This window comes from Alternaria viburni, assembly GCF_023758015.1.
Source record: "Alternaria viburni strain BMP 2772 chromosome Unknown scaffold_22, whole genome shotgun sequence".
Lineage (NCBI taxonomy): Eukaryota > Fungi > Ascomycota > Dothideomycetes > Pleosporales > Pleosporaceae > Alternaria > Alternaria viburni.
In genome coordinates this window covers 449,057-465,208 of record NW_026055791.1, presented here as the reverse complement: position 1 = coordinate 465,208, position 16,152 = coordinate 449,057, and the positions used below count along the sequence as shown (strand labels likewise).

The 16,152-nt window shown below is 52.7% G+C and overlaps 6 protein-coding genes across 6 annotated transcripts; 4 read left to right on the top strand and 2 right to left on the bottom strand.

Annotated features, from left to right (window-relative positions):
* Nucleotides 1-315: 315 nt before the first annotated feature.
* Nucleotides 316-1,932, top strand: J4E79_008952 (uncharacterized protein; the record flags this gene model as incomplete). Its single annotated transcript, XM_049357804.1, has 2 exons — nucleotides 316-1,197; nucleotides 1,258-1,932. The coding sequence occupies 2 exons, from the start codon at nucleotides 316-318 to the stop codon at nucleotides 1,930-1,932; spliced, it is 1,557 nt and encodes a 518-aa protein (XP_049207843.1).
* Nucleotides 1,933-2,300: 368 nt separating this feature from the next.
* Nucleotides 2,301-2,790, bottom strand: J4E79_008951 (uncharacterized protein; the record flags this gene model as incomplete). The annotated part of the gene is made up of 2 exons (XM_049357803.1): nucleotides 2,301-2,429; nucleotides 2,518-2,790. The coding sequence occupies 2 exons, from the start codon at nucleotides 2,788-2,790 to the stop codon at nucleotides 2,301-2,303; spliced, it is 402 nt and encodes a 133-aa protein (XP_049207842.1).
* Nucleotides 2,791-3,442: 652 nt separating this feature from the next.
* UBX1 (UBX domain-containing protein 1) lies at nucleotides 3,443-4,845 on the top strand (the record flags this gene model as incomplete). Its single annotated transcript, XM_049357802.1, has 3 exons — nucleotides 3,443-3,517; nucleotides 3,575-4,047; nucleotides 4,095-4,845. The coding sequence occupies 3 exons, from the start codon at nucleotides 3,443-3,445 to the stop codon at nucleotides 4,843-4,845; spliced, it is 1,299 nt and encodes a 432-aa protein (XP_049207841.1).
* Nucleotides 4,846-6,360: 1,515 nt separating this feature from the next.
* Nucleotides 6,361-8,876, top strand: J4E79_008949 (uncharacterized protein; the record flags this gene model as incomplete). Its single annotated transcript, XM_049357801.1, has 2 exons — nucleotides 6,361-6,893; nucleotides 6,944-8,876. 2 exons carry the CDS (start codon nucleotides 6,361-6,363, stop codon nucleotides 8,874-8,876), a joined length of 2,466 nt encoding a protein of 821 aa, XP_049207840.1.
* A 4,955-nt stretch (nucleotides 8,877-13,831) lies between these two features.
* J4E79_008948 (uncharacterized protein) lies at nucleotides 13,832-14,524 on the top strand (the record flags this gene model as incomplete). The annotated part of the gene is made up of 1 exon (XM_049357800.1): nucleotides 13,832-14,524. The coding sequence occupies one exon, from the start codon at nucleotides 13,832-13,834 to the stop codon at nucleotides 14,522-14,524; it is 693 nt and encodes a 230-aa protein (XP_049207839.1).
* Nucleotides 14,525-14,609: 85 nt separating this feature from the next.
* On the bottom strand, nucleotides 14,610-15,302 carry J4E79_008947 (uncharacterized protein; the record flags this gene model as incomplete). The annotated part of the gene is made up of 2 exons (XM_049357799.1): nucleotides 14,610-15,081; nucleotides 15,130-15,302. The coding sequence occupies 2 exons, from the start codon at nucleotides 15,300-15,302 to the stop codon at nucleotides 14,610-14,612; spliced, it is 645 nt and encodes a 214-aa protein (XP_049207838.1).
* Between the last annotated feature and the right edge of the window lie 850 nt (nucleotides 15,303-16,152).

Below are 16,152 nucleotides of genomic sequence, written 5' to 3'. Positions count from 1 at the left end.
CGGTCCAGCTTGCGCCTTTGGCCTCACGACAGTCGACAGTCTTACGGACCAATGCTACAAGGAAGGTGCGCATCTGCGAATTCCACTGCCCGCTTCGTTCAATTCACACACGCGTTCTCGCATACAACTCGCCCAGTACCTTGTCTAGGATCCTCCTTCTGCATAACAGCCACATCAGAGCCGACTTGTTGTAATTGCTAATTGTAGTAGTTTTCGTCCCTTCCCCGAACTGCGAATCTCACTGGCCCACCATGTCGAACGAGCCCGCTCCAGTCAGCGCTGTGGAAGTCTGGCGCGAACCGAACTCATAATGTCATGACGAGTGCGTCGTCTGTTCGAAACGCCTCATGGTATGCTCCTTGGAGCTGGGGGAAGTCTAGTGGTCCCGTCGATGCCAGCTCTCTCACACCGGCCGACCGCGTCCCCATCGCCGAATTCTCGCACCGTCCCGTCTCCGAGTTTGCGCAACAACACGCAGAGCCTGTCGTCACCACGTCTACGCCCGAGCTCGCTCCTGCAGCTATCGACAAGCCCGCCGTCGTGGATGGAGCAGTCGCGCCTGCCGAGGCGGTAGTAGACGGCGCGTCAACATTGACGGAACCCAAGACACTCGACACTCTCTTCGATGCTGAGCCAGTCAAGGACACTCTCCCCACAGCCGAGATTGATCCCACTCGTCTCATCGATCATTCTGGACAATTGCAGGAATTGGGTCTTGACTACGGCTGGGGTATGACGACTCTGTTCGAGAAGTGCATCGAAACCATCTACCTACAGTCAGGCATGGGCTGGGCTGGCTCCATCATTGCTGCCGGTGTCGTTGTCCGTTGCACGACCTTCGTGCTCCAGGCAGCGAGCTCAGACAAGATGGCAGTTATGTCTTCACTGGCACCCGTTACCAAGCCTATACAAGAGAAGATGGAGGCTGCCCTTGCTCGAGGTGACAAGCAACAGGCCGATCTATACAAGATGCAGCAGGCCGCAATCATGAAGCCCTACGTAGGAGGTATGCTTGCCACTGGAGGTTTCATGATCGCGCAAGCCTGGATTGGATTTGCCGCCTTCAGATTCCTAAGGGCTATGGCTGACCTGCCCGTCCCCGGCATGGCGCATGATGGCTTTCTGTGGTTCACCGATCTGAGCAACCGCGACCCTTACTTCATCTTACCGGCTGCAACTTCAGCCATCATGTATACTGTTTTCAAGGCAAGTCTATACTCTTGAACGATGCTCTCATCTTACTGACACACTGAATAGACCGGAGGTGAAACTGGTGTGCAGCCCGATACAGCCCAGGCAGTTACACGTCAGAAGATTTTCACTGGTTTATCCGTCTTCCTCGGTGTTGCCACCGCTTTCCAGGCCTCTGCTCTCCAACTCTACTTCCTGATGTCCGGTATTATGGGCGGTTTAACTGGTTGGTTGCTTCGCCAGAATGGTTTTAGAAAATTCATTGGTATTCGACCGCTACCCAGCAAAGAGAGCAACGAGCTTTACAGCAAAGTCGTCAAGGGAGAGGCGAAGTTGAGTCAAGTCAAGGGAGCCGATGGCAGGGCTCGTTACCAGCCACCCACCCGCAAAGCAGCCCCGATGAACCGTCGCCAGTTGTCCGGCATCAACATCAAATCCGGAGTTGCCATACCTGCGCATCTCAAGACGGAGGTACCCAAGACAATCGACACGGAATATCCTGATCGGGACATCGATTTCGAGGAAGGTGCCAAAGGCAAGCCAATCAGTGAGAAGCTGGACTACTACCGCAGAAACTACCGCCTTGCCTACATCTGGAGGCGGACGGGCAACGGCATGGATCGCTTTATGAGGTCTATGGGCTTTGGAGACAAGAAGATGTCACCCGAGGAGTACAGGAGGAAGAAGAGGGCTAATGATTACGAGATTGAGAGGAGACGCAGGTTCCAAAATAGGCAATAGAGACGTGTCGGAGATGTGGACGGCCATGTATGATATACGCGTGTTGGACCTTGTGTTAGTAGTACGTGCATCTCCAAAAGGACTGGGAGTTGTTTGATACGCATAGCGAGAGATTTTGTATAAATACTAAGAGACGCATATGCTCCCGATCACATGTTGAACGTATGAGTGTTTACGGTTTTGTATGCATCGAAAGCTCGTTTGCGATTCCAACTCTCGTTCGTAAACCATGCTTAAAACGAAGAGAGCTCGGATTTGATTTAATCGATTCCAAGATGAAACGTGATGCCTTTGAACGCAATGCCGTTGATTGCACTCGTATATACAGATGCGTCTCCAGGCTCTCCACCTCCCCTTGCACTGCCCATCTACTCCAGCGACGTGTACATATCCAGCTCCTGGCCATTCCTCCTCCTCCGCTCCACAGGATCCGCTCGCATCTCCACGCCTGGTCCCACGCGTCTGGAATCGGCTCCGGAGCGATGAGTCGGGAATATCTGGTAGCACGTATTAATCAGCATTGCTCTCAAATTCCAGACTTCCGCTAGAAGTCCTTTCCTTAGCTTTCTTCAGACATTGACATACCTTAGTACCACTCCACCCCAACCGATATGCCGCCTCATTCGCGACCAGCTCACCGAAACCCAACATGAGCCCGTTGACAAACGGCAAGAAGAGGTTTATCGCTGCGCCACGGAGCAGTCCCCATATTGTGGGTGGTTTATAGAGGATCAGGGGTGTGGAACTTGAGGATGCGGATTCGGGGGAGGAAGAGGTGAGCTCGTTGTTTGCGTCGTAGTTTTCGCTGTCCGAGGGGATGGTTATGCCGGATTCGGTGAGGTTGGTGGCGTCGGCCATTGTGGGTAGGAGGGGGAGTTGGACGTGGTGGGTTATGGGTGGGTGGACGGTTGAGGGTTGGGTGCTAGGTTGGTGGTGGAGATGCTGGACACTGATGCTAGATGGGTGCTAGAGCCCCACGCGGAGGTGATGCGGAGGACGACGCGAGGTTGATTTGGTCGGGCGGGGGTATGTTGACAGTCAGATATTGTCGATTGACGTGGTGTGTTGCCGACTGGGCAAGGAATAGTCCACTGACGCGCGTGGTTCGTAGTGCGCGACAGTTCCGAGGTTGCTGCTCGAGGTGTTGATGAGGCTCACATTAATTCCGGCCTTGGCACTATCTCGGAACTTTGATGCACGTCTGAAGGTGCTGCAGGTCTTCGTGTTTAAACGACTCACTGTGGCAGGCGTGCACTGGAATAGAGCAAAGCTTCATGTATAGTCTAATACGAATCCATAGATCTGGCTTCAGTCGAGCCAGACCTTGGTCACGAATTTGTTTGTGATTCGCGTGAAGGTGAAGAGCAAGCGACGTCACCAGCTACCGCCTGCGGTAGGTACCTAAAAGCCCGCCCTGAGTTTACATAGACCCCACCGCAGTCAACCAACGCGTCCAAGCCACCAACCACGCCACTACCCTCATCTTCAACAGCAGCATCACTACGCTGTTATGTCTGAAGCTGCCCCCGACCAAGACGCTCTCATTGCTCAGCTTGCTAGTCTGACTGGCCTCGATCCCGCAACCGTATGTTGATGGAAGCTCATCGAAGCTATTGGAGCTGTTCACTCACACAAAGAACAGGCAGAACGCTACTTGAACGCCTCCAACGGCGACCTCACCCTCGCTGCATCTCTCTTCTTCGACGAATCGGCCGAACAACAAGACGACGCTTCCGAACCAGACGTCGACATGGCTGGTGACGAGTCAAACACAGACGCTCCCAGTGTGCCCCAAGGAGCTGGTGGAGGGCGCACTCTCGGGGGCGCATATGTACCTTCCCCTGCGCCCGAAGCATCTCGATCATCGTCGCAGCCTGCTGCTGCTCGTGGACAGCCTGCCCAGAGGGGCGTAGCAGGTGCGCGGACGCTTAGGGACCTCCAGTCATCAGGTGGCGGACACGGACACGCCCATGATGACGACGATGACGACGAGAACCCTGATGATGAGAACCAGGACTTCTTCGCCGGTGGTGAGAAGTCAGGTCTTGCCGTTCAGAACCCAAACCAGTCAAATCCGCGCGATCAGATCAACAACATCCTGAAGCGCGCACGACAGTAAGCCGACCAAGCAGCGTTTGGGCCACTCCAGCTAACAAGCGCAGGAACGCTCCCCGACCAGGTGGTGACGAGGAGCAGCCCGCCAGTTCCTCTCATTTCCGTGGCGCAGGTACTACCCTGGGAGGCGATGATGCTCCCTCCCGAACCATTCCAGACCCCACGGCCAACATCCCCGCACCGCCCCCGCGCGCCCATCGCGAGCTTCACCTCTGGCGCGATGGCTTCTCAGTCGACGACGGCGACCTGTTCCGGTACGATGACCCGGCCAACGCACGTACACTGGAGATGATCAACACGGGCCACGCTCCATTGCATATTCTCAATGTAGAACACGGCCAGGAGGTGGATGTCGAAGTGCACGCGCACAAGGACGAGGACTACAAGAAGCCAAAGAAGAAGTACGTTCCCTTCTCGGGTAGCGGAAACCGTCTGGGCAGCCCCACCCCTGGTGCAAGCTCAGCGGCTGCTCCCATGGCACCGGCAGCTTCAAGTAGCACGCCAGCCTCGACTCCAGCGGCCTCTGCGCAACCTACCGTCGACGTCGACTCATCGGCGCCTACCCTCACGCTCCAGCTACGCCTTGGTGACGGTACACGGCTGACCTCGCGGTTCAACACTACACACACTATTGGCGACGTCTACGACTTTGTCGGCAGGGCTAGCCCGGCCAGTCAGGATCGCGAGTGGGCGCTCATGACCACGTTCCCCAGCAACGAGCTGACGGACAAGGCCCAAGTGCTGGGTGACATTCCAGAGTTCAAACGTGGTGGTGTAGTGGTACAGAAGTGGAAGTGAAGACGCACTGTACGTGGATGCACTCGAGTCCGGATAGCCGTTTATAGTGCGGGTGCGGGCAATGGAGGACGCAAACGTAGAAAGCGTATGCTGATCATGGCAATATCATCTGCAAAGGCGTTATGGCAAAATGCAGAATAGATTTGGGAACGGTAGCTGGATAGCATTCATGACAATATCGATGCTGCAGGGTGCACAAGTTGCACAACCTGCCAAATGTGGTACCCGTTGTTATCTGGCATGGTGCATTGCACTGCATGAAGCTTGACGTGTGCGCGGCGCGTCGCACCGCAGTCGTGAGTTTAGCAGTAGCCTCACGATTGGCGGGACGTTTAGCATTGTGTTTGCACATCGTTAATTTGTCTGGACAGAAGGGCCGAAGAACGTTTCTCCAGCCTCCAACATTATCTTTCGATTCAGGTCGCTGCTGCAGGGTTCACTGTGGGACTGTATCGCCATGTCCGTTGGATCGGCTGAATAAGATGACGACCACAGAGTCGCTGCATTTCGCTTGGGTAATAGACGCTTTCGCTCCTTCTCTTATCTCTAATTATACCGCCGAGCTGGCTGAGAATGTCGCCCGTCGAGTGCCAAATGTTATTTGCGTGCGCCCCCAGATAGCATCAGCAGTGGGGGGTGGCGTGCTGGGCTGGTTGGCATATCAGTCGTGGCTGCTAGCTGAGTCCTAGTGAATCCTTCCTGCGGATAGATGAGCAGCGGCCATGGTGCGACGGCTCTGCCGCTCGGAAGATTTTGCGAAACGCGCAAGCACCGACTTCCAGGACGACATGGCACCACTCAGACGCACCCTCTGCTCGTCGTTAGGCGATCAACAGTGTGCAACGCGTCAGCACTCCCCCTGGAGTACCTTGCAGCACGGGGCGGGAGGCGGCGCGGGAGTTGGGGGTTAAGGCGTCTTGGTGCAAAACCGATGGGGATTCCCAGATCGACGAGGCTCTGGCCGCGTACTGCCGTTTGAGAGTGTTCGACGCTTCTTCTGCTCGTGCAATTTCGTACCCTGTCGAGTAGTCTTGTCCCGCGCTCTTGGTATCGTCATTTCCGTCTAATCATCGTCTGCGGTTTTTTCTCTTGAGGCTTGCATTCCTCGATCGATCCCGTTCGCTCTTTCTCGCATTCCACCGGCCCTTTCCCGAGTTCACGTGCGGCAGGAACGACCGACACAGATAGACGGATTGACCATCCTTCTTGCCCTCTTCACTGTAGTCGGCCCCGCCTTCCTTTCCTTTGCATCCAAGCTAGCATCGCTCGGCAGCGCCTTCACCAGAGCTTCGCCGCCATCTTTAACACCCACGGTCCTTACCACCTGCACCACTTCACCACACCTCTTCGCCATCAGTCGCTAGTCCTTCTTTCGCGCTACACCTCCGCAACCTCAAGCGATGCAGCTTTTACATTATCGGTAAATCCTACGACTACCCCAGTACACTAGGTACCATACCGGCATAAGGTTAGTGTGCACCACTAAACGATACGAATACGAACAACATCGACATCATGTTTGTCCGATCACCCCGCAGATTTGCGATAGTTTCCTTTATAGCATTGGTTTTCATCTTCGCCGTCCTACAGCAGAGCCCATGGGCGAACGAGAAGGTGTACGAGCGCATGCCGCTCTTCAATTCGGGGAATAGACCGCCGGTACAGGAACTCCTGAACGAAAGTCCAGGCGAGGCGCAGGCGCACCTCGAGGATGCATGGCATAATGCCGTGCCCATTCCCGGCGCGATGCCCGTCCCTGGGGATGCGCAATCACCAACAGAGGCAGCAGAGGTTATGCTGCCGCCAATGGAGACCTCGCGCGAGCCTGAAGTCGACGCGTCGAAGCCCACCAAGCCTTACCCGCCATGGGTGACCGCACCGTCGAGGACAGGCTCTTTCATCCCTCCCTACCCGACACCATCCAACTGGAAGCAGTACATGGCGAAGATGCTGGACTGGCCGCGACCGAGCTGGAGTGGTCACTGGCCGCCATTCGGTGACTACGTCGACAAGAAGTACGACCCGAACCGGTGGGAACAATTCGATCTGTAAGTGTACATACTTCGCGCGCGACAGTGGTGGTTCTAATATTATGCAGGGATTATCGCATCTACGAGTCTAGCCATGATAAGCTGAACGACACGATTGCCTCTGATCCGATCGCATACAAGCCGTTCCCCAAGTACAACACCCCAAAGTGGAAGCAGAAGTGGCACGGTGAATACGTGGCTTGTCTGGGTCCGCGCGGCAAACCCCTCAACGAGAGCACCGACGACGAGGTCCAGGTCTACCGCGGCATACCCGAGGACTTTCCCCCGGTATACGCTGGTGGCTATGATGTCATCGGACTCGACGACGATGTCTGCTTCGACCGATACTCACGATACGGCCCGTACGGATATGGTGATGATGAGTTCCCAGAGGAGGTTAAGAACTGGAAGGCGCCCGCTACTGTCCCCGAGTGGCCTCAGGTGAACTGGGGTGCGCTGCAAGACGATTGTCTTGAGCGGAACAAGGGGCGCTACCGGCCCAAGGCCAGGTCGCCAATCGTGAAGATTCCCAGCACTGTCCTACCTGAGCCCGCGGCGGCGTCGTCGGCGTTTGCGATCCCCACAGACACGAGCCGAAGCAACTTGGAGAATCGCGATGACAGCGAGAAGAAGTACCACCACCGTACAGCCATTCTGATCCGTGCCTGGACCGGATACAACTACGAAGAGAACGACATCACCGCCATTCGCGCCATGGTCTCCGAGCTCTCCCTCCAGTCGGGCGGTGAATACCAAGTTTACCTCTACGTCCACGTCAAGGACAGAGATGCACCCATCTTCGACAGCCAGTATGAATACGATCGCATTCTAAAAGAAAACGTACCTGAGGAACTGCGCGACATTGCTATCCTATGGTCAGAATCCATCTTCCCGAAATGGTATCCCAAGGTTATGGACTGGCAGGTCTATTGGCAGCAATTCATGTGTCTACAATGGTTCAGTCTTACGCACCCCGAATTTGATTACGTCTGGAACTGGGAAACAGACGCTAGATACACTGGACACCACTATCACTTCTTCGAGAAGATCAGCGAGTTCGCCGACAAACAACCGAGGAAGCTGTTGTGGGAGCGCAACAAGCGATACTATCTTCCGAGCGTACATGGAGACTACCAATCATACGTCGAAAACACACACAAAGACGTCTTGAACGCATCTGCAAACTCGCTCATCCCACCACCCGTATGGGGACCACGGCCATGGAGACTTGCCATCCCTCCCCAGAAGCCACTAGGCCCTACACCACCTACGACTATGGAGGAAGACAACTTCGAGTGGGGTGTTGGTGAGCCTGCGGACTTCATCACTCTTCTTCCAATGTGGGACCCCAGGAACACGACTTGGTCTTACAAGGATAAGATCTGGAACTACCTGCCTCACATCCGACCAATCTTCACGCCAGAGGATGGCCAGGCCGATTGGTTCACTCATCCTATCTTCGAACAGATTGATCGCCGGACTTTCATCAACACAGTCGTACGATTCAGCAAGAAGATGCTGCAAGCTATGCATGAGGAGAACTTGGTTGGACGCAGTATGCAGGCCGAGATGTGGCCCTCGACAGTTGCACTTCAACACGGTTTGAAAGCCGTATACGCTCCTCACCCGATCTTCAACGACCGTCACTGGCCCGCCGCATATACCGAAGCCATCTTTGATACCGCATCGACCGTCGATGAAGAGACAGGTGAAGCATTGGAAAGCCGTCAAGGCGCCTGGACCGAAGAAGCCGACTCGCCCTACAACCACGACCGCGAGTTCAACTTCCAAGGCTGGAGCTGGTACTACGCATCACGCTTCCCACGTAACCTATACCGACGATGGCTCAACTGGCCCATTGTCCAACAAAACTGGGGAGAGTCAGAGAAGATCGATGGTGGACCAGGCTCTGACGGCGAGCTGGAGCAGAAGAGGATGTGCATACCGGGTATGCTACTCCATCCCGTAAAGAGGATGGCCAAGTACAAGGAAAAGCCTTGAACGAGATGAACGGAATGGAACGGAACGCAATACCAGGTCTCATACGACCAACGACCACCGCAGCGCCGTGTTGACACGAATATTATCTGAACACCAGTATTTATCTGTGTGTATAACAGGAAGGGATTGAGCGCCATCCTATTTGCCACTTTCGCCTTCTCTACCAAAAGCATGGGCGGAGCATAAGTCATGCTTTGTTTGTACCTTTCTTTCCTTTGACCTTCTCAACTGATACCTGTTTCCTCTTTCTCCCTCTTCGTTTCGTTTCGTTACCAGACCTGAAGATGTCTGCTGGGCACCTTTGTTGTTATCTTAGGGGATACAAGCATTTGCTGGACATATATTTTGGCGCTCTTGGCAGACTATTTACGGCATCAGTGGTTTTGACACTCATCGTTAGCTTGTTCATAGATCTTTCTGAATCGCCTGAGAGGCGTGGTTAGATATAGATGGCATCTTTTTTTGAAATGTATAAGGATTACTGTTCAAGGTGTGTTTTAATGGTCTTTGGATGTGATTTTGTTGTTGCGCATGATATGTGGCGACTGGCGCCTGCAGCCCATGGTACTGCTGAGGTGGTGACATGTGATTTGGTAGCCTGCCGCAGAATCATGGTAACGAAAATCACTTTCCGCAACCGAATTTTGGCTTATGAGTCAACAGAATTGGTATAAGACGAGACCTAGCATATTCCCCTCTTAGCCTTTGCTTCACGATCAGAACGAATTATTGCTACCTACCGCCGCATCACCTTCCATCGCCAAAACAAGGCTCTACGCACGACGCACGACGCTTGATAAGAGACAGTTCATACACGGCGCTCTACACACGAAAGTCTATACACAAGCCGTTATATACGGTTTACGGCCGCTCATCGCACTCATACTTCGATAATTACCAGATGACAACCACGAAGTACCAAGGCTTCTTCACTCTCCCAGCTGAATTGCGCTTGGGAGTATACGGGCGGCTCTTGGCTTCAAGCATTTCCGGAGGACATCCATGCTGCGCCAGAGATCTGTACAGCTCCTGCATCAAGATCCATGATGAGATGGATGAGTGTGTCAAGAAGGTTTTGCCAATCATCAAATTGCAAAATCACTGGCTGCGAAACTCTCCATCGGTCCGTCCGTTACATGTGTATCTTCCCTCCACCTACGAATTCACCACGCCGGTAACAGACCTAACGCTACAGATCCCAGTAAGCAATGAAATCTACTGTGGAAAACCTCCGATACATCTCGATGATCTAGAAAGTATACTTTCCTACCTATCTCGCCTCCAGTTGTCGACGTTTACTCTGAAGTTCTACCAATCCGGTGCAGATCAAGATGTACCGTGGCACGCCAGTATCGTTATAGCCAGCCACATATTATATCGGATACCCATAATTCTTAAAACAGAACACTCCTACCTGCGAGGTGTTGATCGTCTGATGATAGACTTGGGCACTCTTGGAGAGCCTCCCCTTTCGATAGGCGATTTCGGGAAAGACGACATGTACCAGATTTTCAAACTCTGCTATTGCTTCTCCAAAAGGGTGACATGGTGGCTTGGCATTGGTGGAATTGCCCCAAACCCTAGGTGGACGCTTTGCTTAGATCTCAAACAAGGGTTGAAGCCGCCAGTGAATGCACTTGGGCGACGCTGGACGTTGGGCCCACACGCTTTAGATGAGTGGGACAAGGACAACCCTGATGCTTGATGATGCAGCATTGTTACCACTCTTCCATCAATTCCGCAAGTTGGCATTTCACCGTTGCATGGTGAGTTTGCTTTTCACTGGCTCCACGATGTGTTTGCTCGCTGAATATCAAAACGACGCAAACTCTTTTCTGCTTTCATCTTCAGCAAGTCGCCAAATCCTCCGATAGCAACCATTCAACTCATCACAGACCAACAGTCAGCGCCATGGCCAAAGACAAGCCTTCCGCGTTACTCGCGCTACCAGCAGAACTACGACTTCAGATCTACAGCAATCTTCTCACCGAAACCCTGGAAAATGGACGCACCTCCGATGTCGGTGCTCTATACCTAGCGTCCCGCACAACCTATTCGGAAATGAAGCCACTCGTCTCAACAGTACAAGTAGCCCTCGACCTGAAGCGCGCCTGGGATCATTCTAGACGGCTCAGAGGCGAAGTCAGAGGACGACTGTGCTTCCAAATACCACATACACACACGTACATCAACCCGCTCACTGAGTTCGCCATCACCGCACCGCGCGATCGCAAACGCAGAAATCTTGTTAGACAGGCTAAGCACGACATGCTGCGTCGCACGGAAGACTTGGCGGTTTTTGGCCTTCGTCTCCTACTCTGCCCTTTCGGTTTCGGAGTGGAACGTCGATATACCAATAAACAACTCCTCGCGTCTAGCGATTTCTTCTTCCGCGCCTTCTACCAGATGTGGGGAAAGGAGTTTCTGGAGAAGGCTAGGCTGAAGAGATACATTGATCGGTTAACCTTTCAGAAAGATTCCCACGTGGAGGATAGATTCATTGTGAAGATTGTGCACGGGAAGCAGTATGGGGGCGTGTATCTCCCTGCGTCTGGAGCTTTTTATGGTCCGTGGTGCTTTCTTACTGAGGGGTCGACGAAGAGGCTGTGGGGAGTGGATTTTAGGGGCGGATTGAAGCTGCCGGGGTGGAGGCATGAGCGTATAGATTGGTTTATCAGGGGTAGTGCTATTTGAGGGGTTTATGTCGACTGAGTTTGCGGGATTAGATGAGGATTGCGCACCGACCTTTCGGTGTGTTCATTGCTATATTGTTACATGGTCATGGTGGCGTACTGATGCAAAGTAAGGTCGCAAAGCTCATGCGTTCAACCTTGTATAATCTGTTCCGTTCTAATCAACGAAAATTTGCACAAATCATCATCCAACCCGTTTGTTCTCACTTCCTACACAATGAATCGCCTCACAACGTCATTGGATCAGCAAGAGATAAATCCGTGCTCCGAAACTAAGTTGATTCTTTGCATTCGATGCTCCTATATAAAAGAGCAGGAAGCATTACCTGTAACGATCACTTCCCCTCACCTTGGTATCTAAACAACCCACGCATTACACAGAATATGATTCTCACTCTTCCAACAGAGCTTCGAATCGAGGTCTATAGGCACCTTATCGTCGGAAGCATCACTCCTGGACGTCCACAGGATATGTCCGGCCTTTTCTTTAGTTGCCGTACTACGTACAACGAAATGGAGGACGACATAGCCAAAGTTAAACCTCTAATCCTTGCTACTCGAAAGTGGCAAGATGAGCATCCATACGGCCGTTGTTTGAAGATAGAGTCATCACCAGCCTCGATTTTGGCAGGAGGAGCTGGCGAAGGCAACATTAGCATGCCGATTTCAGGATCATGGCTCCAGGGTGGCCTTAACCGGGCTTCATTGAAACGATGCGTAGCAGCTCTCCAGCCGGTATTGCACCTACCATGGTCGACAATCAACCTCTCTACCCATGTGGATTGTCCGCTGGACCACCTTCAAAGTACCCGCGTAATGTGCCTGGAGCTTTTCTTTAGGGACAATTACGACCCGGCGGAACTCACCTGGATTCAACGATGTGATCGCCTCACCCTCAATTTTCGAGGTTCCACTGAAAAACTTGAATGGTGTACTTGGGACATTGCATTCGCAATCCATGGCCAGAGGGCTCTCAAAGCGATTTGGATACAAAAACTTGATGACAGGCGTAACGGCGACTTATGGACAATTGGATATGACTTTGTAGAAGGCTTGGAAACAATTAAGGGGCTGCAGTGGAAACAAGAAGTTCGGCAAGGTTTGCTGCGGCGCGAAGGTATACTTTAGGGCTCTCAGGGTTGATCATGTTCACCACGACCTGAAGATCTGAAAGCTTGAGGTCTTGCCTGTGCGGAAGTGGCATCTGCTCACGTCTCGATGTACGTAGTACGAACAAAGACTGAAGTTAACATCATGGAGGATATAAGGTTTAAAGCTACCCCTTGATCGATCGTTGAATTTATGTGCGTCTTCACAGGCGCATCCTTGTGAGATGAGGGCCGAATATAGCGCCGCGCACGCGCCATGCTGACGGTGACTCGTCATCTCCCGCAGTCTTGTATCTTCCTCATCTCATCCATCTTAGCATGCATCTTTCACATGGTCGGAGTTGGCGGGCGGTCCAGAGCGTGCGATAACTGCAAAAGTCGACGCGTCAAATGTGGTAGGTTTGCCCTGTTTACCCCTGCGCTATTCCGACGCGTGTGTTGACGTCACGAGATCTACGAAAGCCACAATGCGGAAGGTGCGTCACAGCACGACTACAATGTGGTGGCACCCGCGGCATCACATTCGTACAATTCGATGGCCACGGCCAGTCTGCCCAGCCTAGCGATCGCGATGTCGCCGGGTGCTTAGCTGTGGAAGTCGGCACCAGAACGCCTGGCACTGCTATTCGACTTCACCAGGAAATTCATCGAGCATTGTCGCCTTCTCGCGATGATGTCTTCACTGCGTTCACTCTCTCAAACTTGTTGCCGGTGCAGAGCCTGTTGGTGTTCAATCCTGGGGTTATTACCATCAAGTCACTTTCTGCGCTTGCGACTTCTTACTTCGGCATCAAGCACCAGGATAGAGCTATCACGCAGTACGGCTTCAAGAGGTACAGTGACGCACTTAGAGCCGTGCATTCGGCTCTTGAGGCTTCGGTGTCTCCGCCTTCCTTTGATCTGATTGAGGCGGTCATGCTTATGGGGCTCATCGAGGTACATCAAACGTTCTGCAGTGCACACATTTTCTAACCGCTACTAGTTCCTCATCTCGGATCGTGTCGATGGTTGGATAAACCATGCACGTGGGCTAGAAAGGCTCTTCGAGTTGCGCGGACCTGAAGCTATGGCATCACCTCAGTGTCTTGGGATCTTGGATAGGATTCGCCCGTCTCTTATCTTTGCAGCTATTGTCTTGCACAAGCCAACGATAATGTCGGAGAATAAATGGAAATATATCCCCTGGAGCTTACACCCTGAGCACATCGACTCGCTCAAGCTCTTGTTCGACATTATTGCCGACTACCCTCAGCTCTTCATTCTGCGTGATGAGCTTTTGTCAGTTGCGGATGAAGACACAAGGACTGCTGAGACGCAATGTCTCTCTTTGCAATGTCATGAGGTCATCGCCAAACTGAAAAACTGGAGGGAGACTTTTGCGTCTGATCCGTTTCACACTTCTTACGAGACACCCGCATGTCAACCGATACCGCTCATAGAAGACGAGTATGGTGCGTTGCATCCAGCCTGGTCTACTGCCTTCAGATACCGATCACTCTATCACGCGAACGCTATCACAGTCTATAACGCCGCTACCATCATGGCCCTCCGGTTCGCCGACAGCATCGATGCTGAGATGATGTCATCTTCAGCGTACCATACCCGACAGGAGCAGATATCGACGGCGGCGCTCACTATATGTCGTAGCGTCGAGTACCATCAGCTAGAGGACTGGGGCGAACAGGGCTCTTTTGAACTGCTCTTTCCTCTGCGCATGGCATACGATGGGATCCGCGAGAAGGAGCCGACAATAGCATCATGGATCACATCCGTCATGCAAGACATGTCGGCTGGTAGACGAGGGCCCTGGAGATCCGCGAAAAGCATCCTAGATGTTCGCAAGTGAGGTTGTAGTAAAGTAAAAAGGTAGAAGAACCCTTTTGTCGCATAAACATGGGCATTCGTGACAAGTCAACGAAGTCTCTTTATCACTACATCCCCTCATTTAGCGACTCAATGATGATATACTCCATTTTCTCGACCATCTTCTGTTCTTTCTCCAACTTCTTACCCTCCTTAACATGAGCTTTGGCCCCTTTCCGGTCCCGCTTCCTAGATCTCCTCTCTTCCTTTCGCGCCTTCTTCTCTTCTTTCTTTGCTCGTTTGCGCTCCGCTTTATCCGCTCTTCTCTTTTGTTTGCCGTTGACCTCATCATGAGATCTCCGGGTGGACTCTCCACTGGAGCTGGTTCTGGACAAAGAACCAGAGCTTGAGTCTGACCTGTAGCCCTTTTCTTCTTTCTTCTTGATCCGCCGTTCGATCTGCTTCGCAGCCATTCTATCGAGAGCACTTCGCTGCTCTATCGGCGGCGGAACGTTGAATGAAAGCGGTGCGATATACGGCATGAGTGATTGCAAACGGCGGTATCCAGCTGTTTGAGGCCGAGAGCTACTTCCTAGGGCTCTTTGCGAAGTCAGAAACAGGGAATCCTTACGGCAGGGCTAAACTTACGCCGACGATGGCATGTGCACATTGCAGCCAAGCTTCTCTTCCAACTGTCTGTTCTTGCAAATCGAAGCTTTCAGACCACGAGGCGCGAAGTATTCTCGGTTCACAGCCTCCAAGAAGCGCCTCGTCCGCATAGTGGTCGTAGCAGCCGTTCCAACTCCGGCGGCCACGTTCATGCTGGCGCCGGCAATCATGGTCCAATGATGTGGCCTAGTACTTCTATGAAAAACCGGTAAGAGCCAAACCAAGGAGTCAACTCACACGATGCCAACCACATGACCCGCTGCATCAAGTGCCTGAAGCGGAACTGGCGGAGCTTGAGCGACACTGAGATCATCAATGAATGCTACAAAGTCTTTCTCGTGGATATTGAAGCGGCGCAGATCGGGGCTGTATGCTCGTATAAATGGAAATGGTGTTCCAAGTAGACCGCTTGCATCGAGTCTTGGTATCACGACGGGTTTCTAGACAGGTCAGCAAGGTTTACTGGCAATGTTTGAAGAGTGGCTCACTTGAAGAGATTGTGGTGGCTGAACTGGATCTGGAATGCAGGGCGACCAATCTATCGCGTGATGTGACAACTCATCATCCGGTGGAGACAAGCTAGTCGGGGGTAACGGTGCAGCGCTGTATGAACCAAGTGCTCGATGCGGCCGGTCGCAAGAGTGGCTCTGGTATGGAAGAGGTTCTAATGGCATCATGATAGTATGGTATCGAGCTTATGTTGCTTTGCGATGAGTGGTCTGGCACTAGATATAAGTATCTCGAGCGTCACGCTCAACGCAATACGGAGCTGCTTTGATAAACCGCGCATATTGTTCCAGGCCCCCAGTTATCTCCAAAACGGGCGTATTTCTCGAGACTCAGCCTTGCCAGTAGATAGATGCCAAACAACATCAAGCACAGTCAAGCCCCAGGCCTCGTAGATCGCTATCCCAATATGGTTGATTCCTCGAGGTCACTAACCGCATGTTGTCTAGCGCAACAAGCGTCATTGTTTCGGATTACCGCTTCGGGCTCATTTGT